This window comes from Phaethon aethereus (assembly GCF_964289735.1).
Source record: "Phaethon aethereus genome assembly, chromosome: W".
Lineage (NCBI taxonomy): Eukaryota > Metazoa > Chordata > Aves > Phaethontiformes > Phaethontidae > Phaethon > Phaethon aethereus.
Genome location: NC_138581.1, coordinates 14,876,779 through 14,896,469, shown reverse-complemented (window position 1 = coordinate 14,896,469; position 19,691 = coordinate 14,876,779). Strand labels below are relative to the sequence as shown.

The 19,691-nt window shown below is 43.3% G+C and overlaps 1 protein-coding gene across 1 annotated transcript in view; it reads left to right on the top strand.

The window, feature by feature from the left end:
- LOC309415256 (NAD(P) transhydrogenase, mitochondrial-like) overlaps positions 1-18,991 on the top strand; it is a gene marked incomplete at its 3' end in the record, with an annotated part of 98,942 nt that extends 79,951 nt beyond the window's left edge. Inside the window, exons 19-21 of the mRNA XM_082012722.1 lie at positions 15,130-15,248; positions 15,749-15,864; positions 18,842-18,991. Coding sequence (XP_081868848.1) covers positions 15,130-15,248; positions 15,749-15,864; positions 18,842-18,991 — 385 coding nt within the window. The remainder of the gene's footprint in view (positions 1-15,129; positions 15,249-15,748; positions 15,865-18,841) is intronic.
- Between the last annotated feature and the right edge of the window lie 700 nt (positions 18,992-19,691).

The window sequence follows — 19,691 nt, the reverse complement described above, 5'->3', positions numbered from 1 at the left end:
TTGAAAAAAAAATTCATAAATTTAGCTTTTTGTAGTCTCTTCAAGAGAACAGTTAGCAACCTTTTCTAAAGGTGGAGTTTGGAGAACTCTGTGAAAGCAGTCACTCTGTCGAAAATTGTTACTGTGTGGAGTAATTGCAATGGCTGACCAGTGCAGGGAGAATAGTTTTTTTTCCTCTATGCTTGTAGTCAATGGGGAGAGAGAACAGGCCTAAGTGCTTTGAATTGCCTCCTAGAAAAACCTCCATTAAGGGGGATTGTTTAGTTTACTAGGCTAAAGTAGCTTTTTTTTTTTTTTTTTTAAAGTCCTAATTTCCTAAGGAAACTGATCCCTCTGCTTGTGAAACTGTTTGGGAATAGTTAAAGGGGTGTGATGTGAAGAGTTGAGGATTCTAGGCAGGAAATGAGGGCTTCCTTGCAGTATGGAGAAAGTGTTTGCTGGGGTCAGTCTGGTATGAAATGAAGAGTAGATCAGGTAGCAGTCTCTGCACCAAGAACACAGGACTTAGTTCTTTCCTGGGATAACTGACTTGCATTAATAGCAACCGACAAAAAAAAAAAAAAACCCCAAAAAAACAAAAAACAAAAAACCACAAACAAAAATACACAAAAAAATGCCAAACAAATACAAAACAACCAACAGAAAACCCCCCAAAACACACCCCTCCCAACCCAAACAAACAACAACAAAAAAAAACAACCAAACAAAAAAACACCACCCCACAAAAAAATGGACAGTAACATCCAATTCTGACTGGCATGTTTGAAACAATGCTGGAAAAAATATAACCACATTGTAATGTTAGATGTCCTCCTTCTTTGGTTAAAAATCCACAGTCTACATTACCTTTTTACTCTTCTACTAACCCCTTCTGCACTCTGGGATAGCTGAAGACATTCAGTGTGTATTGATGAGAGGTGTCTTGCAGATGCTCAAGAGCTGCTGTGTTTGGACTGATGTGCTGCACACAGTGTCTCTGTTAAAAGTAGATCACCTGTCTGTTACATTCCTTGAAATCCTCATAAGTCAATTCATGTGATCTTATGTTAGCAGCAGGATTTTAGCTTCCACAGGATATACTGCCTGATTTCCCTTCACTTCTTCCAAGCATAAGGGCTGTGGTATCTTCTCTCACACCATGCTTTTAAGGTTTCTAAAGTCTGACTTGTTCAGAAAGCAGCCAGTGAATACAGGAAGGTATGAAGATGTAAACTTCTGTCACTATTTTAATATAACCTGAATCTTTACAGAATCACAGAATGGTTGAAGTTAGAGATCTCTGGAGATTGTCTAGTTCAGCCAGCCCCCTTGCTCAAAGCAGAGTCAACTAGAGCAGGTTGCTTAGGATCTCGTCCAGTTTGGTTTTGAATATCCAATCTCCAGGGATAGAGACTTGACAGCCCCTCTGGGCAATCTGATCCAATGTTCAATCACCCTTAGAGTAAAGTGGGTTTTTCTTGTATTTAAATTTGTGACCATTGCCTCTTGTCCGTTCACTGGATACCACTGAGAGGAATCTGGCTCTGTCTTCTTTACTCCTCTCCATCAGTATTTATACACAGTGATAAGATTCCCCTGAGCCTTCTCTTCTCCAGGCTGAAGAATCTCAGCTCTCAGCCTCTCTTCTCATGACAAATACTCCCATCCCTTAAACATTTTAGACATACTCTTATCAGGTTCCCATAAATTTTTGCTATTGCAAGCAATACTGTTATTAGAGTTCTTTGAGTATTGCATGGAAGGATTATTGGAGTGCATGTGGCCAGTCCCATGGACTTATTCTGTTGGAGTGCTACTCCAAAAAGCAGAGATAATTCTTAGGTGCCAGTATTGGCTCAAGTCCTTTCCTCCTCCAGTTTTTCATAGACCTTATAGGTATTGAAAGTACTGGAAAGCTAACATCATGCCTCCCTTGCTGATTGTTTGGGAAACTATTTTCTAATTATGGTAATTTAATATTTCTAAATTAGCCAAGGTTCAGTTTTCATTTGAAACAAGATATTTGGACAGATGCTGGTTAGCCAGACTCATTCTCTGATTTCCATGTGTTTATTTCAATCAGATGGTGATTTCCCTTTTGAGTCAATACTCCAGCAATTAGTGGGGTGGTTTCTTTTGGTTTTTCTTTTCTTCTTCCACTATTTTTCCAGGTTCATGGAAAAGTTGCATATAAGTCTTCGCAGTGTTTTACAGCATGTATTGTGATGAATAACAGCAGGGTTGTTGTAGGGTTTAGTAGCAATTACTTGTTAGTGTTTACCCAGAATGTCATAATTTTGCATAGAAAATTGCTTTTTAGATGTATTTGTGTGTGCATACATGAGAAATGAGAGTGTGTGTTGGTGTATCTGCTTCCTGGAGCAGCTCTCAACACCTTATTTCTCCATGTTTGGCAAAAGCTGTATGTGTGTCCAAATTGCATTAAAAATTTTGAAGACCCATTAGTTGTGCAACAAAAGAACCTTTCTTGGCTAATGTGATGACAGTGTCGCATGCTTTTGGCTTTCTTTTCAGTGCTTCTGTGTGGGCAAGCTTTATTTTTTTATCAACCTTAGGGTCCTGCACTTTGGCCACAACAACCCCATGCAATGCTACAGGCTTGGGGAGGAGTGGCTGGAGAGCAGCCCGGCGGAAAGGGACCTGGGGGTGCTGGTTGACAGCCGGCTGAACATGAGCCGGCAGTGTGCCCAGGTGGCCAAGAAGGCCAACAGCATCCTGGCCTGTATCAGGAATAGTGTGGCCAGCAGGAGTAGGGAAGTGATCGTGCCCCTGTACTCAGCACTGGTGAGGCCGCACCTTGAATACTGTGTTCAGTTTTGGGCCCCTCACTACAAGAAGGATGTTGAGTTGCTGGAGCGTGTCCAGAGAAGGGCAACGAAGCTGGTGAGGGGTCTGGAGCACAAGTCTTATGAGGAGCGGCTGAGGGAACTGGGGTTGTTTAGTCTGGAGAAGAGGGGGCTGAGGGGAGACCTTATCGCTCTCTACAACTACCTGAAAGGGGGTTGTGGTGACGAGGGTGTTGGTCTCTTCTCCCAAGTAACTAGTAATAGGACAAGAGGAAATGGCCTCAAGTTGCGCCAGGGGAGGTTTAGATTGGATATTAGGAAAAATTTCTTCACTGAGAGGGTGGTCAGGCATTGGAACAGGCTACCCAGGGAGGTGGTGGAGTCGCCATCTCTGGAAGTGTTCAAAAAACGTGTGGATGTGGCGCTTCGGGACATGGTTTAGGGGACATGGTGGCGCTGGATTAATGGTTGGACTTGATGATCTTAAAGGTCCTTTCCAACCTAGTGATTCTGTGATTCTGTGATTCTGTGGTATAAAAGATTATTGGTTTTGCCTTTTATGTTGGCTTTGCAGGGGAGAAACATGAATGAGTTCTTGAAATAACTGGCTTATACTTGAAGAGAGTCAATTTCTGGAAGGGATCACTGCAGTAGTAACCTAGTATTTTAATGAAATAAATCTGTAATTTACAGTTTGTGGTCATTTTGGCCTTTCATCACTTTGTGGGGCTCCCACAAAGCTCTGCTGTGTAAGGGTGCCAGTGTGGACATACAGTTGTCATCAGTTTGTAATGCCCATACTGTGCCAAGAAAAATTGCATCTGTCATGTGGTCTTTTTTGCTTCATGGCTCATGATTGATCCAGAGACACTGTTGTTTTCATTTACTTTGCCTATAGCCATAACATTCTCAGTGAAGAGCACAGATTATATAACATGATGCATAACCTTTTATGACTAGGGTTTAAATTTAGAAATATGGGAGAGTTTGGAAACTTCAGACTGTTTTAGTTATTAAATTGCATAGCTAACATCATCGTTTACTTGAGACGGTCTTGCAGATCACATCTTTAGTGCATTAGTAGGATCACATAGAAAGCTGGATATTGCTGACCCTTCATTATAGCCTTTCCTTGTTATGGATGGGTAAAAAACCAAAACTCTTCATAGGCTAAATCCCGCAGTCCCCAGAATTCATTGGCCGTGGAGAGGAAATGCTTGTTCTACAACTAGTGTTGTATTTCTGCAAAGTTACAACTGAGTAAATTAGTAAGGTGAGAACTTTCAGCAAAGTTCTTCAACCACATGCTGTGTTGTTTGTAGGCCCCTAGTTGTGAAACTCATATTTCTTATTATATAATTAAATTATATTCTATAATAATTATATATATAGAATATATAATTCTTCTATAGTATTATAATACAGTTTAAAACTGTATACATTCTCATATATGCATGGGTAATTGACACTGTCCACGTCCACATAAAGTTAAGTATCTTAGCTTTTGCCACAGCATAACTTTCCTAAGACTTTTTCTATCAATGTGGGTTTTTTTCCTGCATAGTACTCTTAATAAGAAAAGTGAGTTCCAGGGTGCAAGGACTCTTAAAATTGTGCTTTGTATGGACTTTCTAAATCTGACTCATAATTAAAGTATGGTGGTTTTCTGGTAACTCTTGTAGTTGAGGGAAATGCAGATTATCTCTTTAACAGCCTTTCAGATTACTTGCTAATATGTTAGTGTGTTTTGTGTGGGTGTTTTTTTTTTAAACCTAATTTTTATAGGTGGATATCTTGCAGGACTTGCATTTCTGTCTTCTGATGCTGGAGAATCTAATTACTTTTGAGAAATGGAAACACAGCTTGCTTACATATTTGAAAATGTGACAGAATGGATTTAGCGTTATATCTGCATTTTTGAATTTTTATTGTTACTTCTACACCTGAGCTCTAATCAAATGTGTTTACGGTTCTTTTTTTTTTCTCCATGGTTTTAATTGGTTGTGAGTAATAGAACATGTGGATGGGTACCACTTGCACATTTCTCTAACTGAATAAATAAAACTGATTCATTTTAATTGTTTAATTATTTCTGTTTACAGTCATCATTCTTTGCTGCTCTACAAGAAAATCTGGAAGAATTTTAAAGGATGAGCAGTTAAGATGCTGTCCCAATCACTCTTAACATACTGCATAGCTCAGGTGTGCAAAAGATGGAAATTACTGTCACAGTGCTGAATGGCAGCTTAAGAACAATGTGTACTGATGCAAGTTTCTAGGAAGCTGAAGTATGTTTACTAGGAGAACACCAAGTGTGTATGTGTGTGTCAGTTCTCAGTTTCTTTCTTACAGTCAAATTAACTGGGTATGTTCTGAATTATTAATGCTGCAGATGGAGGGAAAAATGGAGTCCAGCAGTTTGTGGAGGCAGGCTCTTCTTTCTTCCCTGCAGTTGGGTTCTTGGGAGGGTTATTGCATTGAGCTAAGGTCCATGCCATGTACTTGGATCTTGCCCTTGCTGTTGTGATAAACCATAGTGGTCAGAAATAGGGAGCCAGTACCAATCCTCACTTAAGTAAGCTTAATTTAACTAATTAAATTCAGTTTAAATTTAACTGACCTAACCCCAGCAGAGCCACTGAGCTTAGTCCACGTTGAAGTACTGTTTCTGGGGACATCTAGTTGCGTCAATGTGATGGGTTGACCCTGGCTGGATGCCCACCTGGGTCCACAGGTCTTGCCAGGAGCTTGCTCCAGCGTGGGTTTCCCACGGGGTCACAGACTCCATTGGGCACATCCACCTGCTCCGGTGTGGGGTCCTCCATGGGCTGCCAGGTGTATATCTGCTCTACCGTGGACCTCTGTGGACTGCAGGGGAACAGCCTGCCTCCCCATGGTCTTCACCATGGGCTACAGGGGAATCTCAGCTCCCCTGCCTGGAGCACCTCCTTCCCCTCCTTCATTGACCTTGGTGTCTGCAGAATTGTTGCACATATTCTCACTCCTCTCTCCAGCTGCAAATGCTGTGTACTGTTTTTTTTCCTCCTTCTTAAATATGTTATCCCAGAGGTGCTACCACCATCGCTGATTGGCTCGGCGTTGGCCAGTGGCAGGTCCGTCTTGGAGCCAGCTGGCATTGGTTCTATCAGACACAAGGGAAGGTTCTAACAGCTTCTCACAGAAGCCACCCCTACAGCCCCCCTGCTACCAAAAACCTTGCCATGCAAACCCAATACACTCAGGCATGTCACCAGGCCTGAGCTAGCTTAGCTAGCTATGTGCTTTGACGCTAGTAACTTACATAAACATCTATAATGTGTGATGAGAGCATTATGCTGTGATATTTACAAGGTGTGCTATACTGCAACTGTTGTTATATGGCAGGATTCAAGCTGTGGAATATCTGGATGATGTGCTGCTTAGTTCATCTCGATTGGTTGTTTTGCTTTTTTGTTTTTTTCCTGTCCTGTTACCTTGACTAACAGATTATTGTCTGTACTGGAAACAGAGGTGGTGAGGTGTCAAAACACAAAGTGATTGGCAGGGAAGAGAGGGTGAGGCAAAACCTTTGGTCAAATTATTCTCTCTATATACAACTTCTAAAGTGCTGAGTAAGCTAAATTAGGCACCAGCCAGATGTTACTTGCATCACTCTGTCCAGTTATGGCATAATGACAGGAATCCTATCTTTAAATAGATGAAGTGATCCTGAAGCACTTCTGCAATGGGTTAGGTAGGTGCTAGCTCTTTCACTTGCCAATGTGATGCCCATCTACAAGAAAGAGCAGAAGGAGGATCCTGGGAACTATAGGCCTGTCAGCCTGACCTCCGTACCGGAGAAGATCATGGAGCAGTTTGTCTTGAGGGTGCTCACAGGACATGTGAAGGACAACCAAGGGATCAGGCCCAGCCAGCATGGGTTCATGAAAGGCAGGTCCTGCTTGACCAACCTGATCTCCTTCTATGACCAGGTGACCCGCCTAGTGGATGAGGGAAAGACTGTGGACGTTGTCTACCTGGACTTTAGTAAAGCCTTTGACAGCGTCTCCCACAGCGTTCGCCTATAGAAACTGGCGTCTCGTGGCGTAGACGGGTTTACTCTTCGCTGGGTAGAGAACTGGCTGGATGGCCAAGCTCAGAGAGTCGGGGTGAATGGAGTTAAATCCGGCTGGCGGCCGGTCACGAGTGGTGTTCCCCAGGGCTCGGTTCTGGGGCCAGTCTTATTCAATATCTTTATAGATGATCTGGATGAGGGAATCGAGTGCTCCCTCAGGAAGTTTGCAGATGACACCAAGCTGGGTGGGAGTGTTGATCTGCTGGAGGGTAGGAGGGCTCTGCAGAGGGATCTGGACAGGCTGGATCAATGGGCAGAGGTTAACTGTATGAGGCTTAATAAGGCCAAGTGCTGGGTCCTGCACTTGGGTCACAACAACCCCATGCAACGCTACAGGCTTGGGGAGGAGTGGCTGGAGAGCTGCCTGGTGGAAAAGGACCTGGGGGTGCTGGTTGACAGCCGGCTGAATATGAGCCGGCAGTGTGCCCAGGTGGCCAAGAAGGCCAACAGCGTCCTGGCCTGTATCAGGAATAGTGTGACCAGCAGGAGTAGGGAAGTGATTGTGCCACTGTACTCGGCCCTGGTGAGGCCACACCTAGAATCCTGTGTTCAGTTTTGGGCCCCTCACTACAAGAAGTCCATTGAGTTGCTGGAGCGTGTCCAGAGAAGGACAACGAAGCTGGTGAGGGGTCTGGAGCACAAGTCTTATGAGGAGCGGCTGAGGGAACCGGGGTTGTTCAGTCTGCAGAAGAGGAGGCTGAGGGGAGACCTTATCACTCTCTACAGCTACCTGGAAGGGGGTTGTGCGACATGGGTGTTGGTCTCTTCTCCCAAGTGGCTAGTGGTAGGATGAGAGGAAATGGCCTCAAGTTGTGCCAGGGGAGGTTTAGATTGGATATTAGGAAAAATTTTTTCACTGAGTGTTCAAGCATTGGAACAGGCTGCCCAGGGAGGTGGTGGCGTCACTATCACTGCAAGTATTCAAAAAACGTGTGGATGTGGTGCTTCAGGACATGATTTAGGGGGCATGGTGGTGTTGGGTTAACAGTTGGACTTGATGATCTTGAAGGTCCTTTCCAACCTTAATGATTCTATGATTCTATTACAAGAATTTTTTAATGCAATAGTTGTCGTCTTCATACTTCTGTAATTAACTTCATACTACTTTAAGTAATCCCCCCCTTAAATGCTTTCTGTGCTGAATGTGCTGCCCTAGATATGCTGTATATGTCAGGAATTTTAGATCTTTAGTCTAAATTTAAAAGAAAGTGTTGTACTCTTCATATTATAAGAAAAGTTTCTGTCGTGGTTTAACCCCAGCCAGCAACCAAGCACAATGCAGCCACTCGCTCATTCCCCCACGGTGGGATGGGAGAGAGAATCAGAAGAGTAAAAGCGAGAAAACTCATGGTCTGAGATAAAAACAGTTTAATAGGTAAAGCAAAAGCCGCACATGCAAGCAAAGCAGAACGAGGAATCCATTCACCACTCCCCATGGGCAGGCAGGTGTTCAGCCATCTCCAGGGAAGCAGGCCTCCATCACGTGTAACGGTTACTTGGGAAGACAGACGCTGTAATTCTGAATGTTCCTCCACTCCTTCCTCCTTCTTCCCCCAGCTTTATATACTGAGCATGATGTCATATGGTATGGAATATCCCTTTGGCTGGCCTGGGTCAGCTGTCCTGGCTGTGTCCCCTCCCAGCTTCCTGTGCACCCCTGTTGTCCCAATTATGGGTTCTTTCACTCTGTGTGCAGAGAGCCGAAAAACACACAGAGTCGAGATATTTGTTTTTATTCCAAATCTGCACAGAGTTGGGTGCTAGGTGGTAGGCCCACAAAGCTAGCACGCCTCAGTTAACACACGGAAAATATTTATACACTTTGAGCAACAGTTATCAGTATTTTTAAAAGTTGGCTGTCACCCTTGTTCCCATGGGTTCTCACAAGCCTCGTCTCCACTTAAAGTCACAGCATCCTTCCTTTTTCCTAGGTATGTTCAGTGAGGAAGGGGCTTTTGTGAGGGGGGGCTTTCCCTGCCCAGGGGCAGGTTTCTATTATGCTAATTATATGTTAATTAAGACAGTTCACTCAAGGTTCAGTAGTTATGTTTTCTTTTGTGATTATTTTGTTCCTTCCCTCAAGGTTGCACCTTGTTAACTGCTCACAGAGACTAGACAATACCCCCAGCTTCATTCCTTGCATACCTTCAACACCCCCAGCCTTCTCGCTGGCAGGCCAGCATGAAAAGCTGGACAGTCCTTGACTGCTTAGCAACAACTGAAAACATCAGTACACTATCAACATTATTTTTCTCCCAAATCCAAAACATAGCCCCATACTAGCTTCTATAAAGAAAATTAACTCTGTCCCAGCTGAAACCAGGACAGGTTCAAAATATGAACTAATTTTTCAGTGTGCTGTGTTTATTTTCCTAAATCTAAAAAGAATCCAAAAGAGGCTGATTAAAAAGGCTGAATATTCTTGCCTGGTACTCATACTGTTTAGATGTGAAGTTACTAGCAGGGAAGTGTATGCTCACTTCAGTATATCTGACAGCTGGAGGTGATAAGCAAGCCCCACATTATACAGTCAGGATCAGGGTCTAGAGAGAAAATTCCTGGTGAATTCTGTGTTTCAATGAAATACCAGAATAATGTTTCATGTCAGACATAGCATGATTGTCAATCTTTGTTTTGGGTGAAGTATATGTAGACTGAAAACTTAATGTCATGTGAACAGAAAGTCAAAAGGAGCATGAGATTTCTGCTTGATTTAAAAACAAACCAACCAACCAAAGGGAGTTCTTGAATAACTGATATTAAAAGCATATCAAAGAAACTTAGCAATTTTTCACTTGAAAACATTTTTACCATAAAATATGATTCTCAGTCGTTCATGTTTTGGATTTTTACATATGAATGAGGTTCATACTTTCAACGTCTGGGAGAGCATATGTGACAAAACGTTTCTGCCGTGATGCATGTGGCTTTGAAGGACTGCTGCTGTTGAGTCATGAGCAAGATACACAGCTTTTGTTAGACATGCTGTGAGCCATCGAGGGTTTTATCTCTCTCTCTCTCCCATGCCTACCTGAATTCTGCTTTCAGTGGGACAGGCTAATTTCACTCCAGATATATGTAGGTCTTCTCTTGTGAAATAATGAAAGCCTTAGAGAGGAGCATATTTTTTGACACACTTGCACATCCAGTTTCAAGAGGTACTGGCAGGCTACTGTCATATTTGGTTAACAGGCTCTCAGAAGCAAACTTCTGGGAGTCACTTCAATATTTGTCCAAAAGACTTTTGTATAAGCAGCTTTCTCAAACTTTGTGAATATGCAATATGTGGTTTCAAGCAGAGTTTGTCAGAAGTCTCTAACTACTGATTGTTCATGCCATAACTCTTCCTGAATTAAGATCCCTTGTTGTTTTCTTTGCATCTTGCCAGGAATGGTGAAGCCAAAGGTGAAACTCATTCTCTTGGCAGCTTAAATTTTGGCTTTTCAGCCCTTGAAATAAGATTGTATATAGTATTTAATAGAAACCTCACAAATATTTTGTTTTGTGTATTGTCAAAGCAGCTTTGGTCACAGAGATGCTCAAATAATTTTATTAGAAACGAAAGAGAATTTTGTTGGAAAATCTATTTGCTCTGCCAGAGGAGTGATGGGCTTTCTCAAGTGTACTTCAGAATAAGAATTCTTCTAATGGACTGTGATTGAATTTTGTACACTTTAGGACTAGCTGCAGTACTGCACACTGCTTATATTACTGAGTGGTATGAAACGTAAGCTGTTAATGTTTTGTCCTGTATATTTGCTCTCCTTTTTCTGATTCTAAGTATTATCCTTTGCAACAGGACCCCAAATGTTTACTAGCTGAATACAATATATTATTTTTGGTTTTTTTTAATCTAGCTTTTATCCTGCTATTTGATATAGAGCTTAAAATTCTAGTATATCTAGCATTATGTGGATAAATCATATGTCCTTAATTTTGTATCTCAAATTCTGGTTGTCTCATCTTTGCATTGCCTTAATGTTGTCTTGCTGATGAAGCACTCGGTTGACCTTTTAAGGATGTATTTGTACAGTGTTAAATTCATAGAATCATAGAATGGTTTGGGTTGGAAGGGACCTTTAAAGGTCATCTAGTCCAACCCCCCTGCCATCAGCAGGGACATCTTCAACTAGATCAGGTTGCTCAGAGCCCCCTCCAACCTGACCTTGAATGTTTCCAGGGATGAGGCATCTACCATCTCTCTGGGCAACCTGTGCCAGTGTTTCACCACCCTCATTGTGAAAAATTTCTTCCTTATGTCTAGTCTAAGTCTACCCTCTTTTAGTTTAAAACCATTACATGTTGTCCTATTGCAACAGGCCCTGCTAAAAAGTCTGTCCCCATCTTTCTTATAAACCCCCTTTAAGTACTGGAAGGCTGCAATAAGGCCTCCCTGGAGCCTTCTCTTCTCCAGGCTGAATAACCCCAACTCTCTCAGCCTGTCCGCATAGGAGAGGTGTTCCGTCCCTCTGATCATTTTTGTGGCCCTCCTCTGGACCCGCTGCAACAGGTCCATGTCCTTCCTGTGCTGAGGGCTCCAGAGCTGGACACAGTCCTCCAGGTGGGGTCTCCCCAGAGCAGAGTAGAGGGGCAGAATCATGTCCCTCAATCTGCTGGCCACGCTTCTTTTGATGCAGCCCAGGCTACGGTTGGCCTTCTGGGCTGTGAGTGCACATTGCTGGCTCATGTCCAGCTTTTCATCCACCAGTACCCCCAAGTCCTCCTCAGCAGGGCTGCTCCCAATCCCTTCATCCCCCAGCCTGTATTAATACTGGGGGTTGCCCTGACCCAGGTGCAGGACCCTGTACTTGGCCTTGTTGAACCTCATGAGGTTCACACGGGCCCATTTCTTGAGCTTGTCCAGGTCCCTCTGGATGGCATCCTGTCCCTCAGGCGTGTCAACCAGCAGGCCTGGTGCCATGTAGACCATCCCATTATCGAAAAAAACCAAAATTCTGGTGGTGACACCAGCCACAGAGCCATTATTAATAGACTCTGACCATCTATTTCTTCAAGTGTCACTGCCCACAACTGGAAGGATAGAGGAAAAAATAACCTGTGCACCAGATTCCCTAACCAACTGTCCCAAGGCCCTGAAGTCTCTTTTGATTGCCCTTGGACTGTACGTTGCGACTTCATCGCCACCCACATGGAAGAGCAATAATGGGTAATAGTCCAAGGGCTGTACCAGGCTAGGAAGTATCCTAGTGATGTCCTTAACCTGGGCCCCAGGGAGGCAGCAGACTTCCCTAAGAGGAGGGTCTGTCCAGCATATTGGACCCTCTGTTCCTCTCAGAAGGGAGTCGCCTACAACTATAACCCGTCTTTTCTTCCTCATGGAGGTGGTCGTCATATGGGGTGAATAGGCCTTTCTGACCTTGGCAACACCTCTGGTGTAGATGGACCATCATCCACATCATCCATTGACTGGCTTTCCACATCCAGAGCCTCATACCTGTTGTACAGAGGCACCTGGGAAGGCGAGGTAGGCAAGGAGGCTGTTTGCCTGCTGCCCCGAGTGTGAACTTCATAGAATCATAGAATATCAGGTTGGAAAGGACCTCAAGGATCATCTGGTCCAACCTTTCTTGGCAAAAGCATGGTCTATACAAGATGGCCCAGCACCCTGTCCAGCTGAATCTTAAAAGCATCCAGTGTTGGGGAAGATTTGTCTCCATTCACTCCTTTAAGCTTCTTCCTTCTGCCTGGTGGGGAGAGGATACAGGATCCCCTTGATCTTATGTTTTTTTTCTGGTGGCTGTTCCTGTTTCTGTCTCAGGGAGGGCAGAGCATGGTTCCACAACTCTATCTCTTTCTCAGACTTCCTGATGCTCCTTAACCTCTGCCACCAGGCTGAGCAGATCATCCACCTGGTCACACCTCACAGAGCTGTTCCTGCTACTGCCATCCGTTACTAGTGAGAGGCTCTGGAACTCTCTACAGCCTGAGATCTGGATGGCTGCATGTTTTTGTGGGAGCTCTGTCTGGGTAGGCACATCCGTTCTGGTGAGTGCAAAGGACAGCTTTCTGCTGGGCGGATACCATTGCTAAGCTCCTTCTGGGAGGGTGATGACCACCAATTGAACTCACCTTTTTGAGCTGGTAGGGTGACTACACCCTTCCTGCATGCCCTTCTCCAGAAACTGCCACACTTCACTCTGTTTCCTTCTCTGGTTGCTTGCACTCCCTAGGCTGCTTTTATAGCTGTGGGGGTGGCCATGGTTGCTCTGGCAACACCCAGGCCTCGTCATTGTTTCGGGAGAGCTGCCGGCTCCTGGCGGGTGTCTTTGTTGCCCTGGCATTTCTCTGCCTCAGGAAACCCCCTGTATGCCAAGATTTTTCCGTTCCACTGCATATTGGGCTGTCTCCAGAGCAGCTCGCCTCGGTGACTGACCAAGTGATTCACAAGTGATGTGTATTGATTGGACTGTGACTTGTGGATAACACATCACTGATGGTCTGCTTCCATTGCAGTGCAGTTGAAAATAAAAATACGTGACAGTCCCTCTGTCATGGCAAGTTGATTTGTCAGTCTTTCCCTCCTTTCTGAAGAAGTCTGTCTAAAGTCCTTTTATTGTATTCCTGACTCACTTGGATTTCTGCTCAGAAATTTCTGTTCAGAAATCCAAGAATTTACAGTTTTCTCTTGGGTATTTTCTGATTATTCCAAAATACATGTAGACTCCCTTATTAAACATTTAGATTCAGCCCTATACAACATTAATCTGAGGCATTTCTGGTGTGCTTGAGTCAGCATTACTTTTGGTGATAGCTCCAGAGCTGGAAAGACAGAAAATGCACAGGACAGCAGGCATGATCCGCCTGGTTTATTCAGGGCCAGTAGATGAGCAGAAGAGTACTATGTGCCCACAAGAAATAGATTTGCTTCTAACCAAAATACGTCTTTGGGTGTTGCAGCTAAACCAGTTTAACTTCTCTGTTCTGAATTTTGTCAGGTTTTTACAGACCTGCACTCATGCGTCAGCACCCCTCTGCTGACACCTTGTGTGTCTGTCTGTATCTTTAGTAACTCATAAGCAGTGTATTTTCCGTAAGTTGGTTTTGAGCTGTTCTGTAAACGTTTCTTAAGATGATATGCTTAAACTGTTATAGATTCTTAGCTTCTCAACTCCCCTGCATTCTTTTTTTTTTTCCCCCTCCGAAGATCAATCATAAGAAAAAAGTGGTATGTTAACCTAATTCAGCACAGCTTTGTCTTGTGCTTGAAGTTGAGTACCTGCTAATTTTTCCATTGGATTGGAGTGTTAGGCTGTGATAACTATGCATACTCTAGAGAGACCTGAGTCAATAAGGTAATTTGCCAAGTGCATTTCTAGGTCTAGGAGTGCTTTTGCTTCAGGAAGGCTGCATGCTTTTGGCCTTTTTGGGAAGAGTATTCTCTTGTAGCCAGTTCACTTACTCTGTGGTGCTTTCACTTTTCAGTGATGTAAGGGACCTGAAAAGCATATTAATGTGGGTGATGGTTTTGCAGCAAACGGGCTTATTCATAAAGAACCAAAGATATCTGTCTCAAGGTTTTAAATATGGTCCTGCTTGGAAGGTGGATGTGAATGCTTGCTGTGCGTGATGTGGCTTGGGCTGATGATTGTAGCCAGACAGAATGGTATAATAGTTCTATTAATTTAAAAAATAATTGAAGAAAACCCACCAAGCTTATTGGTATAAGCTTTTATTGGTATAAGCTTTTGCTGGGGGGAAATTTACTCTGTTGGTCTATCCTGCAGTGATGTGTTTCCAGGCATTTCTGGCTACTAGTTCCTTCCGTGTTGTCACTAGAAGTGTCCTTGGCATTTTTATCGCAGTAGGCTCTCCAAAGCCACTTTGCAGGTGCAACAACTTTCTGAAAGAATCTTATGATGGAAGGATTGAAAATGTACTCCTAGCTTTTTTAGTTTTACTGGGAATTGAGCATATTCTTGTGTGTACCTGTTGTGTCAGTCATACTTTTAACTTTCCAGAAAAGGAACAGCTGCTCTCCAGGTGAAGAGTCAAATCTATGGGCCTTGTTCCCTTTCCCACCCACTCAGTTCCCTGCAACTCTGGAAAAGTGCTTACAATATTGTTAAAATTTAACAATTTCTTTTTATTAATTTGCACGCGTGCTTATACTTAAATAACTTCTCAGCCTTGTAGGTCACAGGTGACAATTTTGTTATATAAAACAGAGTGGTCAGTACTTATTAACAGGGATGGAATTTTTCCTGTTAGGTTTGGTATTCACCCTGTGGCTGGCCGTATGCCTGGTCAGCTGAACGTACTCCTAGCAGAAGCTGGTGTTCCCTATGATATTGTACTGGAAATGGATGAGATCAACAAAGACTTCCCAGGTTAGCATGTGAGCTATAACTTTTGAATAGATTGGATTTGATCTTGGCAATTTTTTTGATTCTTCTGTTTTTACATCACACAAGGTTTTTAAAAACAGAAAATCTTAAGCCATGCAGTTTCTCTTTGTGCCTGTTGTGATGCCACTGTATGCACAGAGATTTGAAAGTGCTGATACTATGTGTGTATGAAACCACATTTAAATATCAAAGGATGTAACTTTGTGTGGCAAAGTGGCCTAATAAACCCCTTGGAATGGGGTTCTAGATGCTTGCAGTTTGCTGGAGGTAGTTGGTAGCACACCTGGACTCTCATATATAACTTGCCTTGATAAGTTTGTAAAATATTTGTGAATGAAGTCCTCATAAATGTTTGTAGAGCGCTTACCATAAGGGGTTCTTCTGCCTCTAAAGATCAGATTTAACACACAAATGTAGATCAGCCTCTGTGTTCAGGTTTCAGATAAATTTTCATCGGTTTTGTTTTCTTTCTCTTGCTGCAGTAACTGACTTGGTCCTTGTAATTGGTGCAAATGATACAGTTAATTCAGCAGCTCAGGAAGATCCAAACTCTATCATAGCCAGAATGCCAGTTCTTGAGGTCTGGAAGTCCAAACAGGTGAGATAAACAGGGTTGTGTTAGCACCTACCTATAGATAGCATGCTTTTAAAAACATGGTTTATAGGAGAATCTAACAAGATTATCTTCTGGTTTCCATGAGAAGCTTTTCTGCAAGGTGCCCAACAAAACAGTCAGTGCTCTGCAAGTGTGGTAGTGTTCATGATTTTCTCATAGAATAGTTTGGGTTGGAGGGGACCTTTAAAGATCATCTAGTCCAACCCCCCTGCCATCAGCAGGGACATCTTCAACTAGATCAGGCTGCTCAGAGCCCCCTCCAACCTGACCTTGAATGTTTCCAGGGATGAGGCATCTACCACCTCTCTGGTGGTTTCACCACCCTCATTGTGAAAAATTTCTTCCTTATGTCTAGTCTAAGTCTACCCTCTTTTAGTTTAAAACCATTACATGTTGTCCTATTGCAACAGGCCCTGCTAAAAAGTCTGTCCCCATCTTTCTTATAAACCCCCTTTAAGTACTGGAAGGCTGCAATAAGGCCTCCCTGGAGCCTTCTCTTCTCCAGGCTGAACATCCTCAACTCTCTCAGCCTGTCCGCATAGGAGAGGTGTTCCGTCCCTCTGATCATTTTTGTGGCCCTCCTCTGGACCTGCTGCAACAGGTCCATGTCCTTCCTGTGCTGAGGGCTCCAGAGCTGGATACAGTCCTCCAGGTGGGGTCTCCCCAGAGCGGAGTAGAGGGGCAGAATCATGTCCCTCAATCTGCTGGCCACGCTTCTTTTGATGCAGCCCAGGCTACGGTTGGCCTTCTGGGCTGTGAGTGCACATTGCTGGCTCATGTCCAGCTTTTCATCCACCAGTATCCCCAAGTCCTCCTCAGCAGGGCTGCTCTCAATCCCTTCATCCCCCAGCCTGTATTAATACTGGGGGTTGCCCTGACCCAGGTGCAGGACCCTGTACTTGGCCTTGTTGAACCTCATGAGGTTCACACAGGCCCATTTCTTGAGCTTGTCCAGGTCCCTCTGGATGGCGTCCCTCAGGTGTGTCAACTGCAGCACTCCTCTTGGTGTCATCTTCAAACTTGCTGAGGTTGCACTTGATCCCACTTTTTATGTCATTGATGAAGATGTTAAACAGTACTGGTCCTAATACAGACCCCTGAGGGACACCACTCATCACCAATCTCCATCTGGACATTGAGCCGTTGACCACTACCCTCTGGATGAGACCATCCAGCCAATTCCTCATCCACCCAACAGTCCACCCATCAAATCCATATCTCTCCCAGTTAGAGAGAAGGATGTTGTGCGGACCATGTTAAAGGCCTTACAGAAGTCCAGATAGACAACATCCATAGCTCTTCCCTTGTCCACTGATGTTGTCACTCCATCATAGAAGGCCACTAGGTTGGTCAGGCTGGACTTGCCCTTGGTGAAGCCATGCCGGCTGTCTCGAATCACCTCCCTGTCCTCCATGTGCCTTAGCATAGCTTCTAGGAGGATCTGCTCCATGATCTTCACAGGCACAGAGGTGAGGCTGACAGGTCCGTAGTTCCCAGGGTCCTCCTTTATAGCATTTTAAAAAATGAGTGCAATGTTTCCCTTTTTCCAGTCTCCAGGGACTCCACCTGACTGCCATGACTTTTCAGATATCATGGAGAGTGGCTTGGCAACTACATCAGCCAATTCCCTCAGGACTCTGGGATGCATCCCGTCAGGTCCCATAGACTTGTGTATATTCAGGTTCCTCAGGTGGTCTCAAACCTGATCTTCTCTGACAGTGGGAGGGACTTTGCTCTTCCAGTCCCCGTCTTGCAGGCCATCCCCTCGAGAGGTGTGGGAAGAGAGCTTGCCAGTGAAGGCTGAGGCAAAGAAGTCATTGAGTACCTCAGCCTTCTCCTCATCTGTTGTTACTGGTCTGTCAGTCTTGCTCATCAGCGGGGTTATGCTTTCTTTGACCTTCCTTTTCTGGCTGACATACCTGTAAGAAGCCCTTCTTATTATTCTTTGCATCCCTTGCCAAGTTCAGCTGTAGCTGCACCTTGGCCTTCCTTTTATAATCATCAACAAGTGCTTTAGTGAGACCAATGCTGACTGCAGTCAGAAAGACCAATGAAAGTACTTTTGCTCAAAAAATGTGATTAGAACAAATGATGTTCTGCTCATATCCAGTTTCCTTTATGTGAAATCTTAGACCTCTTGTTCTGAACCTAGTCAGCCTCAGTTCTTCTATGGGTTAACTATTCCTTTGCACCTTTTGTGAAATTTTTTTTTGGAGTTCAGTGTTATACTGAACCATGCAATTACTCAGTGTCATATGCACATACATTAATCCGTGTTTTGTCCATAGCTATGTGTTGGAATTTGAGAAGTAAACATTTACATGTTTAAAGTTGGTACAGCTTCACAGTTTCCCTCCTGAAGGTGCAGTGGTTAACTAATTTGACATTTAATGGCTAAAACTAGCTGAAATTTATTTTGGGATTTTTTCTTTAAAATCCTATGTGTGAAGTAATACAGAGTAATAGTCTGGAGAAGTACTGGAGAGCGTTGCACCAAGTATTGATATGAACGCTCATCTGAATTCTGGTGTTGACAGGGAATTGGGTTCTTAAAATAGTTTAAAAATAAAAAACCGTCAGAAACCTATGTTTTAATCATCAGTGCCCATCCTGCTTTGACTTTATTACACAATCTTAAAGGTCTTCTCCAACCTTAATGATTCTGTGATTCTACATGGAATAAAGTTAAAAGCATATGAATAGATGTAACGTCCACAGTCACTTCATCTGACATGTAATATTGTGTTTAACAATACCATGTTTCTGAAACTGGTCCAGATTTCAATTTATCTGGTATATTAAAATTTGAAATACAGTTTTGTAGCACTGAGCACCATATTTTGGCCAGGGATCTCTCTTCCTCTCCCTTCATTTATAGAGGCTGGTTTTGTGTTGTCTTCAGTTGAGGAGGAATGATGGTTGGTTTTCCCTGTATCAAACATGAACTCTTTATGTGCAGGTCATTGTAATGAAGAGATCTTTGGGAGTCGGTTATGCAGCTGTGGACAATCCAATCTTCTACAAACCCAATACTGCCATGTTGTTGGGAGATGCTAAGAAGACTTGTGATGCCCTACAGGCCAAAGTCAGGGAATCATATCAAAGCTAAATACTGATTTATATTCCACTCATGATTGCGACTACAGTTTTGTCACAGAGGTAATGGAAAACAGGAGTTAGAAGAATCTCTTACTGTTGTAATGCAACTGGCATTTGGAGAAGACTGCATTGAGTCTTAGGAGATGTAGTTCAGTCAGGGAATGTAGGCTTTTATGAGAGGGTGGGCACATCAGCCCTCCAAACTAAATCTCCCATGAGGCAATGCATTAAAGAACAAAAATGTGCTTTTTAAGGTTAACGTTGAGCTGTTAGAAGCAGGAAGTAATTACTCTTTGTCATCTTTAAGTAGTTATTGGCTTCTTCCTCCTAACTGTCTGTACTTCTGTCATGTAAATTCACTAAAAATTACTGTGCCAGAATTCTATTCTGTTTTATCATCAAAGCTGTTCTTTGGCCAGTATGGACAAAAATAACTATTTATTTCATCAAAATTTAAAGCAGCAGTGCAAACAGATGCTTACATGATTTGAGATCCTAAACATAATATTCTGTTAAATCTCTATTAAAAAAAAGATTGAACTGTTTCTTTTGTGGATTGTATGGATGCTGTGAATCGGGAACACTTTAGGAAAGTTATTTTTCTTTAAAATACAGTTCCACTTTTTTGTAGCATCCACTTACATTGTGTAAAACAAAACATAGGATTTCAGGGACCTACCAAGTGATCTTCAAGCCTGACAAGGAAATGT